Genomic DNA, 23020 nt, shown 5'->3' with positions numbered 1-23020 from the left:
CGACAGGACAGTAGTCTAATCCTCCTCACAGTGAGCCCAAAGATGGGTGGTGGCTCCCGTTAAAGACATTAAGGGTAGGGCTGGTCAGAGCCGGGGAGCCTGTTAAGTCTGTGCTTTTGCTATGCTAGCACACCGGACTGCTTCCAACCACCACCACATGAAGTGTGAGTTGCTTCTGAACTTCTGGGCCTCGTCCGTGCAACACACACTTGCACACCTGATACCTTGCTGGGCCCTGAATACGGAATACTGGTGTCGCAGCCCTTATGGGGCTTACAGTCTACCTCGTTTAGACAAAATGGGGTTAATAATACCTCCTTTGTAAGTTTACAAGAGAAAGCGTCTGGCACCAAGCCCAGGACAGATTAATACTAAAGTTCTGCCTTTTGTTGAACCCATTTCTCCCTCTCCCCCCCACAACCTATTAACTCTGGTTCTGTCCTGAGGCCACTTCGTTCCCATGACAGCCCACCTAGACATGGCATCACTGGGTGCAGGCCCAGCAGGTGGGGACGTTGCTTAAGCTCAGACGCCATAGGTCTGTCCCCCGCAGTCCGGCTGGGTTAGCTCCCAACCCTGACCGCTTACACTCCCAGACCACTGCTCCCAGGTGACCTAGTCATCTGTGCTCACTGACCGCGAGCACCCTTGTGTATGTGGCCATCAAGTCCAAAATGCAGAACTGTCTCAGTTTCGCCCACATCTTCAATCCATCCCAGAAATGCTGCGAGCCCCCACAAAATGCTTGTCTGTTGACATCTGGTTCACACCTTTGCGAAGCCACTGTGAAGTCTCTCCAAGAGTGTGGCCTGTCGGGCCAGAGGGGCTCACCGGAAGGAAGCCAGGCACGTTCCTGGCACACGGACGGGACGGCTAGGGTTCCACCTGCTGTCAGATTAGCACAGTAGTAACCAGAAGCCTGGCATCTCATGGACTAACCCCAGGGACATGCTGTGGCTTCCAAGGCTCGGGACAGTCACAGTGCTGGGGCCGTGCACCGTGGGAACTAAAAGGAACGCAGAAGCAGGAACCTTTTGAGAACATTTGCCCTTTAATTTGCATTTAAAATCAATTTCTTTAAATATTTTAGGTACAAGTTCTGAATAGTGAAGACAGAGTAGATGCTGCAGGCACTCAGTATCGGCTCCCGACCCTTCCCCCCACCCCACTCTCCAGGCCTTGCTTCTCTGCTCAAGATCCAAACGGGCACGTGCACTAAGTCAGTGGCTCCCGGTGTCAGGGGCAGCAGCCTCAGGCCTGGATGCAGCTGGATACGAAGCAATGAAGCCCAGCAGCTTTCAGGACAAGATGTGTGTATTTAAACTTGCTCCAAGCAATTCCAATGATTGGGTCCAGACCCAAGGGGCAACACTACCTTGAGCGACACTGCCTGTTCTCCCCGCTGTGTGGTAGCATCTTGGGGCTGGTGTCCACCACACTCTGTCCTCCCCGAGACCCCGCTCCCCCAAGGGCCACGATGCACAGAGAAACAGAGCTGCCCCTTCAGTCCAAGTGCTCACGCCAATGGCAAGTAAAAGCTCAAATCAATCTGAGCCAGTCCACAGGAAGCCCCCTCACCCCAATCTCACCAGGTGCCAGCCCTTGTGACCAGGCCCTGTCCCACTGCCATGATGTGCTAGAATCTGCTCTGACAGCAGTGTGCTAGAATGGTTCCAAGCAGCCTGCAAAGGTCGGGACAACCACGGCTGTGTGTTTCTGTGCCGAAACGGAGCCTGATGGAGAGGGTGGGCTCTGCTCCTGTCTTGTCTACAACATGCCACCTCAGGGAGGGGACTCTGGCCCCCTCCCCCAGACTACCTACCCCGCTCCTCCCCAGATCCCCTGGCCTGTGCTTCCTGGACGAGGTAGAAGAGGCATCCTGAAGTCCATGGCAGCAGAGAATGAACGTGTCATTTAAGCAGCAAGCAGCACCTCTTGGTCTGTGGCCAATACCTCCACACAGGTGGGATCATGTGAGAATGTGCACAGCCAGGCCAGAGGCTGCTGTGAGCTCGGGAGACACCACACCCTCCGAGGCGGCTCTGGAGAACAGACTTTTAAGATACAAACTTGATCACATGGTCCCCAGTGGTTTCCCTATAGAATACTGGCCCACGGGAGAAGCAAAATCATCTCTGCGAAAGACGAATGGGAGAAAGGCAGGAATATTAATGAGCATCCACTAAGGCTCTCCCTCCCTTAAGCCTCAAGAAGATACTCGAATGTAAGAGAAGGGTGCAGAGAGGGGAGAGCCTGGCAGAATACCAAGAAAAGACCTGTGGCTGCTGGTTACGTAGTGCCCTGGTTTCCTGCTGGAGGCCAACAACATGTGCCTGGCACCAGGCTAGCCTGGGACCCATGAGGGGACAGGGAGAAGACTGGTGTTCAGTTCCTGCATCGTTGGTGGGTAGGGTACGTGGCTTCCTCCTAAAGGTCCAGTAGGAGGACTCTGGGATCCTCTACCGCTGCTTTGATTTTGCGAAGAAAAGTTACCGCCTCTCTGCCGTCAATCAGCCGGTGATCGTAGGTCAGTGCCACGTACATCATGGGCCGCACCTCCACCTATGGAGAGAAGTCGACAGGTCTGTCTGCAGCAGAGAAAGCCCCACTGAAAGTGCAGAGATAAGAAAGCATAGCCCACAGAAAAGTTTCCAATTTCAGAGCTTTTCCTACTAATGTTGCTTCTGGAGCCTTCCTATTTTCAAAGACCAAGGTTTACCCTTAGTGCAAAGCTCTCCCACTCAAGAAAACTTAACCAAGAAAATAAGTCTCTTAACAAATGCCTTTTAAAAGCATTCCTGGGCATCTGGGTGCTGAGTCGGTTAAGCGTCCAACTCTTTATTTCGGCTCAGGTCATGATCTCAGGGTCCTGGGATCGAGCTCCAGAGAATCAGGCTCCACGTTCAGTGGACCCCTGACCCCCAACCGGGCACATGCTCCTGTGCATGCGCTCTCAAATAAATCTTAAAAGAAACAAAAACATTCTCTGCCCTTTCATTCATCTGCGGTCTAAAGGAAAAGTTTTCCCTTCAATTCTGCAGACTGAAGTTTCTTCTTTAGGGTTAGAATTTTAAAAAGTAACTGGAGATCCTCAAATTCTCTGAAATAGTATGCAAAGTTAGGTGTGTGAGCATTTTCAAAGGAGAAGACCTAGGATTTTTGGATTCACAAGCCCTAGTGACCCAAAAAGGTTCAAAACACAGGAATCCAAGAAAATAATTTCCTCTCAACATATCTTCTAGGGCCAGCTGAAGACTTCATTGCCCAAACTCCCAAAGGAACACCTAAACCTTCATACAACCTGGGAGCTCAGAGATCTTCACTGCTGTCTTCTGTTTCCCAGGGGCAAGGACCTTGTTTCCAACTGTGTCCCTACTCCCAATAGCACCTCGAGAATGGAGCTTGAGGACCCCTCCTGAAGAAGGAGCAAGTCACCTCAACTCCATGGTCTCCCACTTTTAACTTGTATCAGAATCACCTGCAGCTTCTGCTTCATCAGGTCTGGGTAAGGGTCCAAGAGTTTGTCTTTCTAAGAAGTTCCCAAATGATGCAGAACCACACACCACATGAAGATCAGTGCCTTAGCTATTAAGCAGAAACTAAGAGATGCAACTTATGCCTGAAATTACAGTGGATTGCCATAATTATTAGTTAGCTTTCCCTCTCCTCATCATCTAGCTGCTAGGACATTAGCAGTGATGGTTCCTACCTTGCCTCCCACAGCCACTGGCCTATCAACGATGGCATGCATGCCCAGGATGGCCGACTGGGGGGGGTTGATGATGGGTGTTCCAAAAAGCGAGCCGAAAACACCTCCATTGCTAATGGTGAAAGTACCACCATCCATGTCTTCAATGGCAAGTTCATTCTTTCGGGCCTAAGAATGGAGAATGAATCATTGAAATATAAGTAAAACCCAGCTTTCTTCACTTACAGAAGCCCAGAAGGCTCCTATCTGAGATCAACAGTCCAACTTCTAGCTACTGTTCAGCTGAGACCCTGTGGCCAGGCCTCCACACCCGAGGACAGGCACGATGCCTTGAGGACCTTTGCTTTCCCCAGCAGGCCTTCTCTGATAAGGTCTTCTGTGACAAGAGCACGTGACTTCCGTGACTGGGCACTGCCAGATAGGTAGACTTTGGCTCCTGGGGGTGATTGCCAGTCTCGGGCTCTGCACACCTTGCCCAGCACAGAGAGGCTCTGGTTTCCTGAGCACTGACCCCTGGTGAACCCAGCTTTCCCTGGCCGCCCCCGCCCCGCCCCGCGCCCTGACCTGCCGGAAGCTGACACACACGCTGCTTTCCACTTTACCTTCTCTCCCAGTTCACTGATGGTTCGCTCGATATCTGCGTAATTCATAGATTCCACGTTCCTGATGACAGGAACCACCAGACCCTGAAGAGAGTGAGAAGCTGTTTTCAGTTCAGATGAACAGTACCCTTCTAAGTCCCTTGATTCCAGCGGATGCTCTCCCCACCCCACTGAGTATCTTAATGACAATGTGATTAACAGAGTCTAAAATATTCAGGTTTGACATTAAGATAGGTGGGCCAAAAGCAAGTTACTCTTTATTAACACCCTTCTGAAAAAGCCAGGATTGCAGAAATGTTCTCTCCCCAGGGGTCTGCTTTTTCATGCAAAGGGAGAGTCTAAGACCAGAGCTCCCCACCTCCTTCCCCAACGTACCCGTGGGGTGGCCACCGCGACACTGATGTCAATGTAATCCCTGTACACCACCTCTTTGGTTGTGTCGTCAATCACTGTTGAGAGAAAACACACATTACGTGTAACGCCCCAAGGCTGGGCGAATGCGCAAATACTTGCGTCAACAGAGTAAAAATCCCCGGTGTCTGGTATAGTGGTGCTGAGCAGCCAGCAGAAAAAGCGCCGCATCACCCGTGGCAGGCTCCTCTGCCTCCCGGGCCAACCAAGTCCAGCATCTCCCAAAGACCCTGACGGAGGCCGCGCACAGGAGCACCCATTTCTCACAGAAAGGCTCAGGACACCGCCTCATACAGGACAGGTACAAACGGGGTTCCCTTTAACTAGCTCGCCCAAACCCTCCCTTAACGAAGAATGGCTAGGTTTGAAAAGTGCTCCCAAAAAGGCAGATTAGCAAAGGGAGGAGGGGTAGCGCTGCCCATTCCGCGGCCTACTCTCCACAAGAGGTGAGGGAAGTCTCGTTCTCGGAGACTCCAGAGGAAGCAGGGTAGTGTAAGCCAGCAAACCAGCAGCAGAAAGCCTAGGTCTGGCGCTCAGGAGAAAATACAAGCTTGGCAATCTTGTCCACAGAAAGACTCTTGTATTGTTAGATAACCCACTGAGGTAAAGCATATTAGTGAGAAAGAGGCCAAAATAACTCAAAAATGCCTACATGTACAGGCAGGCAGAAGAAAGGGAAGGAGAGCCAGTCAGGAAGCATGAGAAAAACGGAAGAAACAAAGAGGTACACATTTGGGCAAAGCAAAGACAGCCCTCTACCTACCTAGAGCGCACCACTCAATGAAAGGGACTAGAACTTCTATTTCTAGATCTTTAGGGACCCTGGCACTGCTCAGGATTGCAAAAGTGCCACTGTCCCCTCCCCAACCTTCCAGGGAACAGAGAAGTGTCTCAATAGGAAAGAGAACGGCTTGTAAGGTCAACATTTCAATGACGTAGGTGAGCAAAAAGTAAGGAAAATGAGCACCCAGTCCACGAAAGAGGACCAAGCCCAAGGTCTCCCAACTGAGGTCCATCAACCAGAAATCAAAGGTCGCCCTGGAGCCTATGCCAAATGGGGAAGTCAGGCCCCAAGATCCCGGGGCCCATGGGAAGGCAGGTGCTAGACAGAACAGGAGAAGCCTGGAGAGCTGGGCTGGCTCAGGAGTGCTTGCCGGCAGAGCAACTGCCCAGCTAGGAACTGGACGAGAAACTCCTCTGTCCCGCTAGTGGGGAAAAAATAATCATGGTACCATTCAGGAAGGTGAATCAAGAAATACCTGAACAAAGACACAAAAACACTCATATTTTCACGGGTATGAAATAAAGCCTTGGTCTCTGTGTGCGTGGGAGCACACCCCCCCCAGGACCTCTTCGGGTCCGGCCACCACACACTCACCTGCGTTGACCACAGGCTGCTCCTGCAAGGCAAAGGCTGAGGCCTTCACGAATGCTGACATGAAGCCTAGTTTGAGGTTATGTTTCTTCAGAAAAGCATCTTTGTGCCGAGCCCTCATCTCCTGGATGTTACTATAAAAACACATTACAAAACAAGTGACCACAAAGCCTTTATTTTGCTTTTCATACCAGTTTCTGACTCCATGTACACAATTGGGTAAGCATTTTTCCCTTACTCTGAACCATCTACCTAAGTTCAAGTTTTGAAATAGTCCAGGAGAGATCAATACCATAACCTCGCTTCTTTACAAAAGCCTGGAATCAAAGGAATTGGATCCAGTCAGTCTTTAGGCTAGGCTGAGCCCCTACAGGGCTCCCTCGTGTTCCAGAAGTCACAGAACTCAGTGACCGGGAACGTGAACAAGAGCTCACGCAGCACACTAACACCCTGACCTGGACGAGAAAGTGATTTCCAGCTTCCTTAAAATCATGAGCTCTTTACTCTGAGGAAAAATTATTTTCAGTATAAACAAGGTCTACAAGATAAACAATATTCTTTATATTTCTTGTTAGAACTGCCCAAAAAAACCACCAAACTTGATCAGGACTTCCTTGTGACATTCTTCCTATTTCCTAAGTAATGAAAACAAAAACCTGACAAAACTCCCCAGGTGTTTCAGGCTCCAGGTGGTCAGGTACAGGCCACGTGCGGAACCAGCGTTCTTTGAGGCTCATGGCAAAGTCAACAGACGCCCTCCTATTTCCGCGGAGTCAGCAGTTCCATATACTTGCTCCTTCAAACAGGCGCTAACACCCGCCACACATTAACGGCCAAGGCTGGGCATCAAGATAAGAAAGACACGGCCCTTGCCCTTCATATCAGTTTACTGGATGTGGTTCCCTTGGTATTTAGGAAGTGGACATGTTGGACGTGAGCTTTTCAAGTACAAGCAGCTGGGCCTTCTGGGAAGCCTCTGCGATGTCAACAGCCTTTGTTCGTTTAGGACTGGTTTTCCACAGATGTGCCACATACGTAAGGCAGTTAGTGGGAGATGGCTTTCCCATCATTTTGCTGCAGAAACCTCAGTATTTATCAGAATACCATTCTGTGATGGAAATTGAATTTAACTTTATCTCAGGCCCAAATGCTCCGTTTTCCCTTTCTCCCCATAATGGCCTAATTCGACATTAGCATGAAAGAGAAGATGGTATAACTTTAACTCCCCCTCAGACTGTTTGCCTTTGAAAAAGGAAGTTTTCGGGGGGGGGGGGGGGTGCACTGATTAGGTTTAAATGTTTGTTTTCCTGAGTCTAACCTTATTTAGTGCTAGGATTACCACCCTAAAGACATTACTGGTTCCCAAGACACAAGAGCTGCAGAAGAGGGAAAGAGATGTGATAAACATCTCTGCTCTCAAACCTGCCCAAATGCTATTGTCTGGTCATTAAGTAGTTTCTATTTCAGAGCTCTGCCCTTGGAGGCAAGGCCTGGGACAACAGGGCAGAGGAGGAGGTCTCAGGAAGGCCCCTTATGGGTAGCCGATCAGCACAAGACCCAAGGGCACTCGATGTAAACCACATTACCGACTGCAGTGAGACCCCAGGCCACCGTTAAGTGACACCTCGATTAGCTGCTGAAACGAGATCCTGCTACTGCACTTACCTTCCGATCAAAGCTGTTGGGCCAACTGCATCTTCCAAGGCCACAAATATTTACATGTTTTGTCTTAAGGAATTAGGTAGAATTTCAAAGCCCAATTCAATTTGTGTACAATTTGGCCCTAATGCACTGAAACATAAGCTGCAGCCTTTGTAATTCATTAGCCGAGGTCCTTCCCTACGCCCTACAGACGGCAAGGACAGAAACCTTTAGACACCCAGTCTTTTTAGGAAGCTTCGCAACAGCGTGGATGACGGCCAGTGAGCCAGGCCGCAGAGCCCTCCTCTGTGAACGATGCCACAGCACACTGTCCGTAAACCACTCCCTTCTCTAGGCTTTTCCGATCCCTTCCAAAAGAAAACAAATTTCCCTAATGAGAAGTAGGTGAGCAGACTAAACACAGAAAAAGCAGCAAAGGGATGACCTGAAGACTTCATGATTTACCTCCCAAATTAGGTAGAAACTCATTACTGGCATTCAAAACATTCTGAAGTACAGATCCAACTTTATTCCCGTTCTTTCCCACATACTCCTCAGAGCAGATAGCTCCCAGATGTGTCCTGTACTTTCCTGGGTCAGCTCCATATTATTAAAATCGTCTGGAATGACCCTTCCCCACAATGCTACCTGTGTCAGAATGCTAGTTCATCTTAAGGTCTATTAAAAATCTCTTTCGGGGTGCCTGGGTCGCTCAGTGGGTTAAAGCCTCTGCCTTCAGCTCAGGTCATGATCCCAGGGTCCTGGGATCGAGCCCCACGTGGGGCTCTCTGTTCAGCGGGGAGCCTGCTTCCTTCTCTCTCTCTGCCCGCCTCTCTGCCTACCTGTGCTATCAAATAAGTGAATAAGATCTTAAAAAAAAAAAAAAAAAATCTCTTTCCTCCACGAAGCACAGCAGAAACTTCCCCTCCCCACTTCTGCTCTCCATCTCCAAAACAAATGATCTCATTTTCTCCACTTCATACTTTGTACCCTTCTGAAACTTCTTTTTCTAGATTTTACTTCATCTGTTTTTTAAAAAAGATTTATTTTAGAGAGAGAGAGTACGGGGGGAGCTGGAGAGGGAGAGAGAGAATCCCAAGTAGACTCCCTGCTGAGCCCGACACAGGCCGATCCCTGAGATTCTGACCTCAGCCAAAATCAAGAGTCACTCAACCGAATGAACCACCCAAATGCCCCTTACTCTGTGCGTATCCAATCAGAGGGTGAGCCCCAGATGGTTGATGTTCTTTTCACTTATCTCTGCACTCCCCTCAAAGACAGCATAGCATCCTGTACACCGTACGCGCTCCAACACGCGAGCCAAATTTAACTACATTCTCTTCCCCACAGTGCTGGCACTTGTACACACCGAACCGTGAAGAAAATGGGTGAGTCGACAGTCAGCCTACCCTAGACACAGGTATACTAAATTTGCCCCTTTGGTTATCCACCCTGGGATTCCTACTGAAAAACACAACTTGCTTTCCATTTCATTATCACAGCTGTGAAAGGCGAAAGCTACGACAAGCTGCTGCTTATTCACCCCCCAAATCTGAGTGGCTAAGGAACACAAATCAGGAGCAGTCACTGTGACAAAGCAGCAGGGTACTGGGCTCTGGCTCTTAGTCTGAGGTCATGGGGTTCTCCACCCCAAGGGCAGGCCCCACTGCGCCATCGCTACTTGGCAACTCGACACTAGGCATCAGAGTTTACCACCGTGACCAGTCTCATTTATCAGACATCACAAGATTCAGGTATAAATGGCCAAGTTTTTTAAGTCACAGAGGCAGGCAATTAGAGAATGAACCCAATGGGTTACTGGGTTTTAATCAGCAAGCAGTGCAAAGAAGTACCTCTTCTTGCTGTCAGTTTTGGAATCAGAACTAGGTAGGGGCTGGGGCAAGTTCAAGTGTTCAAGAAAAAAGGCGCGGTGAGTAAGAGAGGCAGAGCTCTCACCTCATGTCGATCTCATTGAAAGTCGTCAGCATGGCACACGTGTTCTGGGCCTCCTTCAGACGCTGGGCGATGCGCTGCCGCATCCTGTTCATTTTCTCCTGGAAGCAGGACGAGGATTGACGGTCCGGGATCTCCAGATCAAGCCCCCCACTCAGTCCAAGGGGGCACTCAGCTTGCAAGGACCGATGTGTCAAGGACTAGGAACCTAAGTACAACAAGAGCTCCAGGCTCTCTTTCCCGTGGTGGCCTTGGCGCCTCTGAGCAAGGACAAGGAAAGCCAGACAAAAACTACTCGCTCAGAGGTGCCTGAGTTTGACCAAGAATGGAAATTCAGGAAATGGTTTGATTTAAAAATCAGAATCAATTTTTGAAAAGGAATAGTGTGGCGTAGGGCTAGTCAGCTCAAGAAGCACTACAGATTTCTGGTGATAAAGACTTGCATGAGAACAGCTATTTGTGCAATGGAAACTCACCAGCAACAAACTTTGAGGCTGTAGTATTTTTAGGAGGTCTTCTTAGGCAGAGGAACCCACACTCTTGACCATATACTTCCTTGAGGTTTTACAGGTGCCCCTACCAGCTAGTGCTACCACGGAGCCCTCAGTGACATGTCCCGGGAGGTTAGGAACAGGGCTCAGGAAGACCACTTTCAGCAATGTGTGTTACTGTGCAAGGGAGGGGCACACTACTAAGCTCCCACCCCCCGCGGACAGCTCACTCAGCCAAGGCAGGCCAGTGGGAGCACAGCACCATGGGAAAAGCCACTGGACAGGTGTTCTGAAGACTTCAGGTTCTAGGCCTCTCATATGACAAGTAGAGGACTATGAACAAGCCACTTCCTAAACTTGGTTGCCATGAGCTGCCAGCGATTCAAAGGGGACACCACAATGCCACACTCCACTAATCTCAACACCGTCCCCTCGGTCTCTTCCTGGAAGTGGTCCCCAGAGGCTTACCCGATGTTCCGAACGCAGACCCTTGCCAGCTCCTGGCTCAGCTACTGGAGGGGCAGCCGTGGGTTTCACTGCAGACACTGAAAATGAAGAGAAGGTGCAGCTCCATCAGCAAAATCAGACACAGAGCCGCTCTCTCAGCCCACAGGTCCCATCCCTGTGCTTTAGTAAAATCATCTTTTTGCACAAAAAAAAAAGAAAGAAAGAAAGAAAAAAGGAAATCAGAGAAACATTTACTAAGTGCCAGTGCTTTCAGACTGAACAGTCACTTAATCCTTAAGATACTGTGAGGTGTACTAGTACCATTCCTATCTGACAGATGAACAATCTGCCAAGAAGTAACGTAACTAGCCTAAGTCACAGAGCTGTAAACAGAAAGCTGGGCTCCAAAGCCATCTTCAGATATACAGTCTAGAGTTCCTTCTACAAAGCAGCCAATGGAGCTTGTTCGGAGCCGTGATTGGTCTCCGATTCCGCCCAGTGAGGGAACATGGCACTGGAGGAGATGTTCTTCTCCCACACGGAGACATGCAGGAGGTGGAGGCATACCGGGTTTGCTAGCTAGAGGCTGTGAGGGCGAGGGCATTGGTGGCATCTGAGTGGGTATGGATGCTGGGGGGGGAGGAGGAGCTGCCGATGCTGGAGGCTCTGCTTTGGGGGCTGTGGCAGCAGGAGCTTCGGCTGGCTTGGCCTTCGCAGGAGCAGCTGGAAAAGAAGAAAAACAGAGGCCATTGGCACTGTCTGGAACAAAGAGCTACCAAATCACAGATACTTAGCAAGGTTAGCAGCAAAAGCTCGATCTCCAATCACCTGACAAATGCTAACTGCTACATACAAGGCACTATGAAATGCACACAATGATAGAAGGTGCTATCCTTGCACCCCCCCCCGGGCCTCCTAGAGGTCCTACATTACATAACTGACACCATTCAGCTGCCTTCTTGATTCACAAGCACCGACTGGTGATCAAGTCTAGCAAGTACTTTCAAAGCACCTATTAAGCCCATGGCAATATAAACTTCTATGCAACTGAAGATGTTGATACACATACATGAAAGCAACACATTTCTAGTAATGTGAGTACAGACAGTCTTGTCTTCCATTTTAACATCACGTATGGAAGAATGCTCTTAACTATTAAAAAATAAAAGTTTAAATAATCAAAGGTTCACTCAGACTTAGGAGTTCAAAGCACTTCATCTAGCATAATGCTCATAAACCACGACTTTAAATTAGATGTTTTAATTTTATCCATCTGTACATACCTGGTTTCGTATTTAAATTACAAGAACATTCTTTTAAAGGAATGAACAGAAGATGAAAGCATCGATCTTATTCCCTAGCCTTCTACTACACACTATTTCCATTCTGGGCTTTTGGTCTTACCCTGATTAATCTCAAGGATGCAATCTACTCTCTCTCTCAACTATTTTGATAAAGAAAGAAAAACAGACTTTAGTAGTTACAGCATTTAACCAAGAATCAGAAAAACAGTTATTTTCTTTTCTAATCTCTCAGAATGACTGTAAGGTGCCATACAAATTCATTTCCTTATTTCCCACTTCCTCCCAAGAGAAAGAGCAACCTCCCTCAGAAATGAGAACAGATGTGAAAAAAACAAACAAACACTAAAACACTGAATTCTCCAGAACAGACACCATGAAATACTACTTCTTCTCCTTTTAGAATAGTGGCTCTTGGGGCGCTTGGGTGGCTCAGTCAGTTGAGTGTCTGCCAGGTCCAGGGAGGAAGCCCCATGTGGGGCTCCCTGCTCAGCGGGCAGTCTGCTTCTCCCTTTCCCTCTGCCCTTTCCCCTGACTATTCTCTGTGTCTCTCTCAAATGAACAAATAAAACCTAAAAAAAACCCAACAGAACAAGAAGAGTGGCTCTCAGCCCTGTGTATCAGTATCACCAAGAGAGCATTTAAAAAAACAAAACAAAACAACTTTAATAAATAACCAGGATGATAACCCAGATTTAATATGTCAGAATCCTTGGGCTATGGGGTCTAGGCATTTGTGGGTATTTTTTGTTTTTGTTTTTAATTTGAGAGAGAGATGCACATGCGGGGAGTTAGTGGGGGGTGGGGTACAGAGAGAATCTTAAACAGGCTCCATGTCCAGGGCAGGGCTTGATCTCAGGACCTTGGAATCAGGACCTGGGTAGAAATCAAGAGCTGGTCACATAACAATGGAGCCACCCGGGTGCCCTGCATGTTATTTTTAGAGCTCCCATCTGATTCTGATGCCAGGGCTGAGGAGGGGAGGGAAGAAAGGAAAAAAAAAAAAAAAAAAAAAAATCACTAACTTTAAAATCTTCTATTATACTTTTAAGAAAAGGTCCAGCATAAGAAATATATGTGGAAATAACAGTTACTATGAGGTTTTGTTTTTTAAATACCATCTTCTTTTAGAATTTACCGCTTAAAAGTACCCAGTACACAAATATCACCTGTCTTGGTCCCTCAACTAACAGCAACTGGAAAGCCAAACAGTATCGGAGGTATCATGGAATTAGTAGATTATGCTCAGCCCCAATTCCAAGGGGGAACACTGGAGACCTTGACAACCAGGAGAACTTCTTTACCGCCAGTTTTCCTGAGTGTGAAAAGAGGAGTGCCTCCTTCTACTTTTCCCCCATCAGGTACCAAAAGAGCTTCAATCACGCCATTTGCTGGTGATGGAACCTGCACAGATGTCTGGAAAACAAGGATCGAGGGAGAAAGAGTCCAAATTTTTACTCAGCATTAGAAAATTGTCTAGAATCTCAAATTATGAGTCACAATAGTCACAACACAGATATACTAGACTCTGCTTATGGAAACACCAAGGCCACGATCTCAGAGTAATAAGGAGTCAATGCTACTATGAAGATTCACCGTTTGTCCTTCTTCAGAAACCTTAAAAGCAATGTTCAGATAATGTATTTCCAAGTGAGACACAAAAACCCAATTGAAGGGGCACCTGGGTGGCTCAGTGGGTTAGGGCCTCTGCCTTCAGCTCGGGTCATGATCCCGGAGACCTGGGATCGAGCCCCACATCGGGCTCACTACCCAGCGGGGAGCCTGCTTCCTCCTCTCTCTCTCTCTCTGCCTGCCTCTCTGACTAGTTGCAATCTCTGTCTATCAAATAAATAAATAAAATCTTTGAAAAAAAAAAAAAACCCAATTGAAGCAGTTCACACACACATATGCACACACGCAAACACACGCTACAAAATTAATGCTACTGAAGTACATAATACATACACTAAGAACAATCTAAAATTAAAATTTTAAAGCTTTTTCTTTTTAATGAGCTATTCCAACACTTTTACAACTGAGGTTAGAGCAAGTTAAAAATTATCTTTAACAGTTAAGTCCCCCCTTTTAAAATTAGGTTAAAAAACCAAAGGGAGACCACAAAAAATTACACTAATATAGGACAAGCCTACCTTGTCAGTTTCAATCTCACAAACCACTTCATCTTCTGCAACAGTGTCTCCAACAGCTGAAAAGACAAAGGCTACCTGTTAAGGGGGGGGGGCAGGGGACCCTAGTAGCTACAAAATCCCTTTAGATAGTTGTTGTAAGACCCCTTCCCTACAGGGCCAGGAAAAATTACATGTCGTGTAGAAAAGGGAGGAACCCAATTTATTGGGGCGGGGAGAGGGGGAGGTCAGTGATGACAACTGTATCAAATACTTCCACTTAAGAAGTAGGCCCTGAAATCTTACCTTTCTCCCACCTGACGTCTCCCTCTGTGACAGATTCTGCAAATGCTGGAGTTTTGACTGTAATCACATCATCCTCTGGGAAAAAAGCAAAAGAGGAAATCACATATAGTCCGTATTTTTCCTTTTTAATTACACTCTTGTCAGTTGTTGTTCTTGCCATTAAAACACCATTCCCATGAAGGCAGGAAACTGAAGGCAGGTACTTACTGCACACAGCTGTAGTTCTGAAGAAGCGAACACTGAAGACACTACTGTTGTTAATACTACAGAAAAAAACATAAAAACACCTTTAGCAGGTGAGCCACTGGCAAGCTAGTCTAGAACCCCACACATAGACCATTTTCTCTTTAGATCAATGATTCTCAGCCAAGGGTGCCCATGAGTGTCACCTGGAGGGACTTTTTAAAACATTCATGTCCAGGCCCCATCCCCAGAGACTGATTCAGCAGGTCTACAGCAAAGCCTGGACGACACGGGTACCCTATGTAGTAAATGCCTTGGGTTGAGTCCAGAACCCTGTGCTCAGTGAAATGCCAGTTCCCACAAAATACAGACTTTCATTTGGTTCAGTGAAGAAAAAGATAAGCATCCTTTGCACATCCACTGTAAGGAATTAGTCTCCCGATTAAGTTTTTTCCTAGACAAAATCCAAGGAAAATAAACTGGGTGCCCTCGCAGTGCCTGCCACTGTGCCACAAACAATGAGGTTTCTGTCTGCAGGATTACAAACGGAGATCAGATAAGGCAGCAAGAGGAGACAGTTAACTCAGAATTAAAACGAGATATTATGGCCCAGGGGTTGGGAGAGGGCAGAAGCACCAAAAAAGCCCTATCTCCTAGCTGGTTCTCTGGCTAGGAGACAATCATTGGTCCATTCTGGACTCATTCAAGAAGAACTTCAAAAGACCAAGGTATTTTCTGATAGGACACTAACTTCAAATAATGTAACTAGAGAATGATACTACTTTGTATACACAAACCATTAACAGTAGTTAACTCTGGAGAGTGGGAAATGTAGATATATACAGTACCCATGGTTATCTGTTATATACATACACATTTTGGGAGAGTGATCTGGGGACTTTCACTTTCTACACTTCAGGATTCTGAATATTCTATAACAAGCACCTTTGTAATACGAAGTAAAACAGATTTAAGTTGTCACTTGTTATTTGTACTTTTGTAATGTCAAAATAACTGTAAGATCTATTTTAAAAAATCAAGGGAAAATATGCTATTTTTTTTTTTAAAGCACAAAACACAAGGTGATCTGCAAAAAGTTTATAACCATGTGTTAAGTGTTCATGGACAAGAACTCATGGGTAGTTTGCGATTGCAGAGACTCCTCTGTGAGGACACTCAAGAACCTGGAGCTCTGGATGACTCTAAGAAGAGGAACTTGGGGAGCACTGCAAGACAAGGGTAAAGTCTCATTTTACTTTTGAATCATAAAAAAACAAAATGTTTTATAATAAAGAGTTTTTAAAAAATAAAGTGGGTACTTTATTAGATTAGGATGATCTCACCCCACAAAGTTTAGTGGGGTTTTTTTTTTTTTAAAACAAGTAATTTGGGCGCCTGGGTGGCTCAGTGGGTTAGGCCGCTGCCTTCGGCTCGGGTCATGATCTCAGGGTCCTGGGATCGGGTCCCGCATCGGGCTCTCTGCTCTGCGGGGAGCCTGCTTCCTCCTCTCTCTCTCTCTGCCTGCCTCTCTGCCTACTTGTGATCTCTCTCTGTCAAATAAATAAAATCTTAAAAAAAAAAACCACAAATAATTTACTGGGGCACCTCGGTGGCTCAGTTAAGCTCTGACTTTGACTCAGGTCATGAGCTCGGTCGGGATCCTGGGATCCAGCCCTCTGTCAGGTTCTGTGTTCAGTGGGGTTTGCTCGTCCGTCTCATACTCCTGCCCCTCACTCCGCCTGTGCTCTCTCTGATAGAAATCTTTAAAAAAGAGTAATTTACTTTTTTTTTTAATGTTTTATTTATTTATTTGAGAGGGAGACATGAGAAAGAGTATGAGCGAGGAGAAGGGCAGAGAGAGAAGCAGATCCCCCGTGGAGCTGGGAGTCCGGTGCGGGACTTGATCCCAGGACTCCAGGATTATGACCTGAGCCCAAGGCAGTCACTTAACCAACTGAGCCACCCAGGCGCCCAAGAATTTACTTTTAAACACTTATTTGTTGTGTTTATTGCATCAAAATTTGTAGTTGTTCCAATTTTCCTTTAAGTTGCAGCTGAGTAGCACATTTTAAATTGCTCTAAATAATTTTTTTGTCTAAATAATTTTTTTAACATTTTAAAAATCGATTTTATTTATTTATTTCACAGACAGAGATCACAAGTAGGTGGAGAGGCAGGCAGAAAGAGGAGGAAGCAGGTTCCCTGCTGAGCAGAGAGCCCGATGCGGGGCTCAATTCCAGGACCCTGAGATCATGACCTGAGATGAAGGCAGAGGCTTCAACCCACTGAGCCACCCAGGCGCCCTACTCTAAATAATCTTTAAGTTACAAAAGTATCAGATGTTCGCTTGTAGAATATTTTGAAACAGCAAAAAACCCATGATGATACTGTATAGTAAAAAACAGAATTATTTTATAACCCATGTTTCCCCACTTATCATAGTGTCGACATGTTAACATGACATAGCTTAACCAATCCTGCTGTATTTGGCTATTTTGAGAGAAATCTGGGTATACCAGGAGTTCTTCTGTAACGATTCGTAGAAATGGAATTGCTGGATCAAAAAATACACACAGTTCAAGACTCATGAATGCTAATTGCCCTCCAAAACCTAACTCAGAAATTCATGTTTCTAGTACTGAGTGCATCATTTTCTTAATTGAAAGGTAAATCCCATCGTGATGCACAGTGAAAGAACTAAACTGGTGGCCCTTCATTTTGAGGGTTCCCCCTCTGCAGAACCCAGCTTGATGGCTGTTTAACAGATAACTAGAAAGCATCCTTTTACCGCTACCCTGAAAATACTTGGAATGCAAAGCAGCATTAAGCAACACTCATAAGCAGAAGTTAATCTGAAACACACACAGTTGGCCTTTCTCCAAACCCTGTTATGCAATAATAGCATTCCCTCTGAGGTAGTCAAAGTCCCAGGACTCAACTGACTCTGTCTTTTGTTTTTACTGTTTCTAAAAATTAATAAATATATAAAATAATAAAAATTAATAACTATGCTACCAAGAGGATGCTCTAAATCTCCACAGTAAATGTTAACCTCCGGCCCTTCAGCTGCACCTGTATCCAAGCAGAATACTTAAGAGCAACCTTCTGTATCTATTCCCATAAAGAGAGAGTTCCGACTTCACTTTCATTACAATCTCAACACCTGAGGAGAAGCACACTCCACCTGACTGACATGGGGCTGAAGCTCAAGGTACATCACATGTCATAAATCAACATCAACGTTAGGCCTACAGACTCAACATAAGCACCTTGATTATCCAGGCCCAGAAGCCAGTGAAGAAAGCAGGTGGTCAAATTTAGAACTGGTGTCTTAAATACCCGGTGGCCACACATCTGTGCTCCCCAGTGATACTTACACAATCTTCCTGCTGTCAGGGTAACCTGGTCGCTGACATAAGGAGACCCCTGCAAGAAACAAAACAACATGTAACCAACAACTCTTACACAGGATTCCTATTCCTGCTGGGAATAGGAAAAAAATCTGTTCACCCCCTAACTCTGACATCGAGCAAGATCAAATGTAGGCAACAATATAATCCTTATCACACAGAGTCCTGCTTCTTTTTTTTTTTTTTTAAGATTTTATTTATTTACTTGACAGAGAGAGATCAGAAGCAGGCAGAGAGGCAGGCAGAGAGAGAGGAGGAAGCAGGCTCCCTGCTGAGCAGAGAGCCCGATGTGGGACTCAATCCCAGGACTCTGAGATCATGACCTGAGCCGAAGACAGCGGCTTAACCCACTGAGCCACCCAGGCGCCCCAGAGTCCTGCTTCTTAATGGCAGAGAGCAACAAGTATGTGGGATTGAGAGTGGGTATGTGTTTTGAAAAAAAAAAGGGGGGGGGATTCTAAGGGCTTACCTTAAAATTCATAACCTATCATTATCCCTACATGTTTTCATAATAAAACCTCCCTACTCCCCCGAGTGTTCAAACAGAATTGAAGCTAGAGAAAGACCTATCATGGCTTATCCTGTGACTACACAGAGCCTAATCTGAGAAGCAGTGGGCAAGTCTGGTCTGGGTTACTGTTTCCCTGGTTACTTAAAATGCACTGAGCTGGAAGTCTCACTGCATACACCGTAGTAGCAAAGACGGGGCTACGCTCAGCCCAGGGTCTCCAGTCTGCCCCACTACTGAGCAAATCACTGTTCCTCCTTTCAGTTTATTGCGCTCCCGTGAGCTCTGAGGTTGTGCGCTCTGGTCAAACTCAGCAAGGTGGGAGCCCCTGTCTGCCCCACCAAATGTCGTTATGACAGATAATGGCATTCTCCCCACTGTCAACTAACTACAACAAGGGCTGCCACCTCACCTGAAACATTCTTTCAGGGGTCTTCTTTTTTTTTTTTTTCAGATTAACAACTCTTTCTAAATAAATGATGGGCTCAGGAAACAAGAGAGGAGAAACAGCTCTCCCTTTTGCCTCCTTCTCCCCCAAATCTCCAGGGTTTCAGAGTCAAGGAAATCACCATGTCCAGCAGTCCGTGCCTCTGCAGTCTAAATCCCAAGCAGAGCGTATCTTTGAGCTAGAACAGCCAGCAGCCCATCCTGAGTTTTGGAACCCTGAGTCCAATTTAGAGTTCATCCTACGGCAAGTCTCATTTGTATAGTTGCTTTAGGGTTTATAAAAAGCTTTCACATAATGACCTCATTTTGATTTTCACGTCTCACAACTCCCTAAAGTAGAACGACCATCTGCTATTATTCCCACTTTTTATATAAGTAGGGCCTCTGGAGTTTTAGGGGACTAGCCCAAGGTGAAGCCCTGAGCCATAATGCAAACCCTAAGTACAAGGTTCTTTCCATTGTCCTACCAGTCTATAAATGGAGAAAATGTTTACTTTTAGGATTCCTAGTTTAAAAGAATATTTATTATTCAGAGTCCACTATGAGCTTACACTCTGCTAGGTGCCTATGTTCTCATGACTCTTAGAATAAAGTCCAAGAACTTTATACATTCCTGTACTGTCCAGCCCTCCCTATCTCTCCAGCCAGCCAGACTTCCTTTCCATTTCTATGACAGGTCAAGTCCCTTCCTGCCTGACAACCTTTGCACAAGCAATTCCCTTTGACTGGAATATTGTTCTCTTGGCCAAATGCTACGTATTCTTAAAGACTTGGCTTAAATATCGCTTTTTCAGGCAGGCCTTTACTGACATTCTCACCACACTCTTGACCCTCCCAAGATGGGCTACCTCCCACCCTTTCATTATACGCTGCACTCCTTGCCCACAGTCACCACAGAGTAATTGTGGCCTTATGTGTGCATAAATGTCCCTTTGCTATCTCTCCAGCTAGCCCTTATGATCCTGGAGGGTAGAGACCAACTATTTCCCGGTCACATAGCACAGTGCCTGGCACATAGGAAGAACTCAAATGATCTGTTGAGCACTTGAGTAAATGACAACATGGTGGGTTAAGAGCTTAAGTTGAGGAGTCAGGTAGAGCTGGCTTGACCAATAGGTGGCTGAGTGACCTTGGTCAAAGCACTTACCCTTTATTAGCCTTGAGGCATGCGTTTGTAAAACAGAGAATACCTTTTATTTTTTTCTTTTTCTTTAAACATATAATGCATTATTTGTTTCAGGGGTACAGGTCTGTGAACACCTCTCTTATTGTTTCTTGATGATTAACTGCAAAATGCAGAAAGCACTCAGAACCATACTTGGCCCACAGAAAGCTCACAATACGATCGACTCATCCAACGAATATTTATGTCAGGCGTATAAAAATTTGGGATAAAAACTAAATTCCTTCCAGTAGTCTCTACACCATCTCCTATCTCATGCCAATTCTTTAACCAAAATTTTCTGGCTAAATCACCTTTTTTCCAGTTTCAAAACACCGTCAAGCTCTTCCCTTCTTCAGGGACTCTGTAGATGCTATTCCTTTTCCTTTTCCTGCCCTTCACTGAACTCGCCTCTGTCACAACCTCTGGGTTGCAGCTTTAACGTCCCCTACGAAAGAGGGCCCTTCTGTCCACCTTCATTTATTTCCTTCTTAGCACTTAATCAAAATTCATGATCCCTCATTTGCTTAGCAAGTTACACATTCCCGCTAGACCTTAAGCGCCAGGAAGGTAAGAATTGTTAACTGCTGCGTCCCTCGTGAGCGCCTAGCACAGTGCCTGACAGGCAGTAGAAACTCGGTAACTATGTGCCAAATGAGTAAGTGACAGCTGTTATTAAATAGCACTTTGTTTCGCTCCACATCGTGTGGAGAAACGAAGGCACCCCGGTTTCAAATACTGCTCTGCCCAGGAGGAGGGCATGTTAGGTGACGGCAAGGGCACAACTTACCAGGCAGGGAACGTCTCCCTAGAGGGCAGTTCCCCTGTTGAGAAAGAAGACATTATCGACGTCACCCATGATGAAAGGAGGGAAGAAACAGCTTTTTAAGAGAGACTCAAAGCGGCCGAGGTGCTAGTGACAGGTGAATCTCGTGACTCCAAAAGGCAAATACAACAGCGAGGGCTCTGAGTCCCAGTCGGCACCCTGGGCCTGCCAAACTACCTCAACTTCCCATCGGGGCTGACGTCCACTAACGGGAGAATGGGGGCGGGCCCCGATCCCGCCGGGGGACTCGGCGGCGCCGCCTCCCAAACTCCGAGTCTCGTGTCCGGACGGGCGCGGCTCTGGGCGGCTCCCCCGCCCGGGCGCCGAGGGTGGGGCCCAGCAGGGGACTGGGCACCCGCTGCCTCGGGAAGGGGGGGGCCGCTGGGCTCTGCAAGGCGACCCCGAGAGCAACGGCGGCCCCGGGCCGCTCAGCCCGCGGCCTCCGCGTCCCGGTGCCCTTGGTGCCCGGCTTGACCGGCGCGCCGCCCTCCTGCTCCCCGGGCTGCCCCTCTGCCCGCCGGCGAGTTTCTCATCAGCCGGTGCTCCGGCCCCACCGGACAATACCTTCTGGAAGGCAGAGAGCGAGCGGCTGAACGCCCGGGACACGCAGCGAGACCGGGACAGCATCGCGGCAGCAGCGGCGGAGCCGAGGGCGGGCGGACACCGGATATAGGGCCCGGCACCAACCGGAAGCGGGGCGGGCCGCGGCACCCGCCGCGCGGGGAGGGATGTTCGGAGCGAACCACTGCCGCCGGGGGAGGGAGCGGGGGAGAGAACAGACAGGCCGCGCCAAGCCGCCCGCGCCTCTGCACACCCGTCTGCGCCGGAGAGCCCACAGCGGCGGGGCGCTGTCGGAGCCCGCCGCACTGCCTGCCGGCCGGCCTGACACACCCACGAGCATCCAGAGATGCTCGTTCCACCCACCCCAACACCTTTCTGCAGAGCTGGCCCTGAGCTTGGCGCCGGTCTCTTTCTGGGACCCCGGGACACCGCGCCTAAAAGTGAGGAAGGCTGGCACGGGCTTTGAACTCGGATCTTGGCAGACAGGCCGGCTTGATCGTACACGTGGGTGGCGTGGGGCAGATGACATTGCTTCCCTGAGCCTCAGGTTCCACAATTACATAAAACAAAACAAAACAAAAGTCACTTCCCTGCTTCTCTAACTCCAGAATAAAGAAACAGCCCGAAGGAAGCTCTGAAGGGTTCCCATTGCCCTTTTATCAGACGATCGCTAAGTAGCCTTACTTACATCTGATCTTCCCTAGTGCTACTCACACTCTCTCCAGCCAAGCTAATTGTTTCCCATACAGCCTGTGCATTTTGAAGGCCGTTTATTAGTCACTCTATCCCTAGAATATAAACGGCTAACTTAGGGACCTTGTCTGTCTTGTTCATTGCTCTATGTACGGTACTTAGAAGAGAGATTGGCATAGGTAGGTAGGTGTGTAATCATTCTGCCTGGTATCTTCAAAGTGGAAGCACATAGCTTCACCTCCCTCTTTTTTAGTTTTCCCTCCCCTTGAATGCCCAGGCCCCTGGATATTCACCTTTATAGCTCACCTTCCTTTTTCCCTTTTTTTTTTTTTTAAGATTTTATTTTAAAGTAATCTCTGTGCCCAAGGTGGAGCTGGAACCCATGACCCCAAGATTAGGAGTTGTACCCTCTACCAGCTGAGCCAGCCACGTGTCCCTATAGCTCACCTTTCTAATAGAAAAGGTTTTCTATAAGTTTGGGTGGAATTAAGAGTGACTGAATGAATGGGGGCACCTGGGTGGCTCAGATGGTTAAGCATCTGCCTTCAGCTCCAGTCATGATCTTGGGGTCCTGGAATTGAGCCCCACCATGGGCTCCCAGCTCAGCGGGGAGTCTGCTTCTCCCTCTCCCTCTGCCTCTCCTGTTTGTGCTCTCTTTCCCCTTCAATGAATAAATAAAATCTTTAAAAAAAAAAAAAAAGAGGGCGCCTGGGTGGCTCAGTGGATTAAGCCGCTGCCTTCAGCTCGGGTCATGATCTCAGGGTCCTGGGATCGAGTCCCGCATCGGGCTCTCTGCTCAGCAGGGAGCCTGCTTCCTCTTCTCTCTCTCTCTGCCTGCCTCTCTGCCTACTTGTGATCTGTCTCTGTC

General features: G+C 47.5%; 1 protein-coding gene across 1 annotated transcript; it reads right to left on the bottom strand.

Moving 5' to 3' along the window:
- Positions 1 to 1030: 1030 nt before the first annotated feature.
- On the bottom strand, positions 1031 to 21572 carry DLST (dihydrolipoamide S-succinyltransferase). The gene is made up of 15 exons (XM_044229567.1): positions 21463 to 21572; positions 20863 to 20896; positions 17923 to 17971; positions 14570 to 14625; positions 14363 to 14437; positions 14081 to 14136; positions 13235 to 13346; positions 11197 to 11352; positions 10651 to 10727; positions 9695 to 9792; positions 6101 to 6231; positions 4687 to 4760; positions 4312 to 4395; positions 3710 to 3877; positions 1031 to 2562 (listed from the first exon to the last, which is right to left on the bottom strand). The coding sequence occupies exons 1-15, from the start codon at positions 21523 to 21525 to the stop codon at positions 2428 to 2430; spliced, it is 1368 nt and encodes a 455-aa protein (XP_044085502.1). The 5' UTR covers positions 21526 to 21572; the 3' UTR covers positions 1031 to 2427.
- Between the last annotated feature and the right edge of the window lie 1448 nt (positions 21573 to 23020).

The sequence above is a fragment of the Neovison vison genome, chromosome 13 (assembly GCF_020171115.1).
Source record: "Neovison vison isolate M4711 chromosome 13, ASM_NN_V1, whole genome shotgun sequence".
Classification (NCBI taxonomy): Eukaryota; Metazoa; Chordata; class Mammalia; order Carnivora; family Mustelidae; genus Neogale; species Neogale vison.
This window is presented reverse-complemented; position numbering and strand designations above follow the sequence as displayed.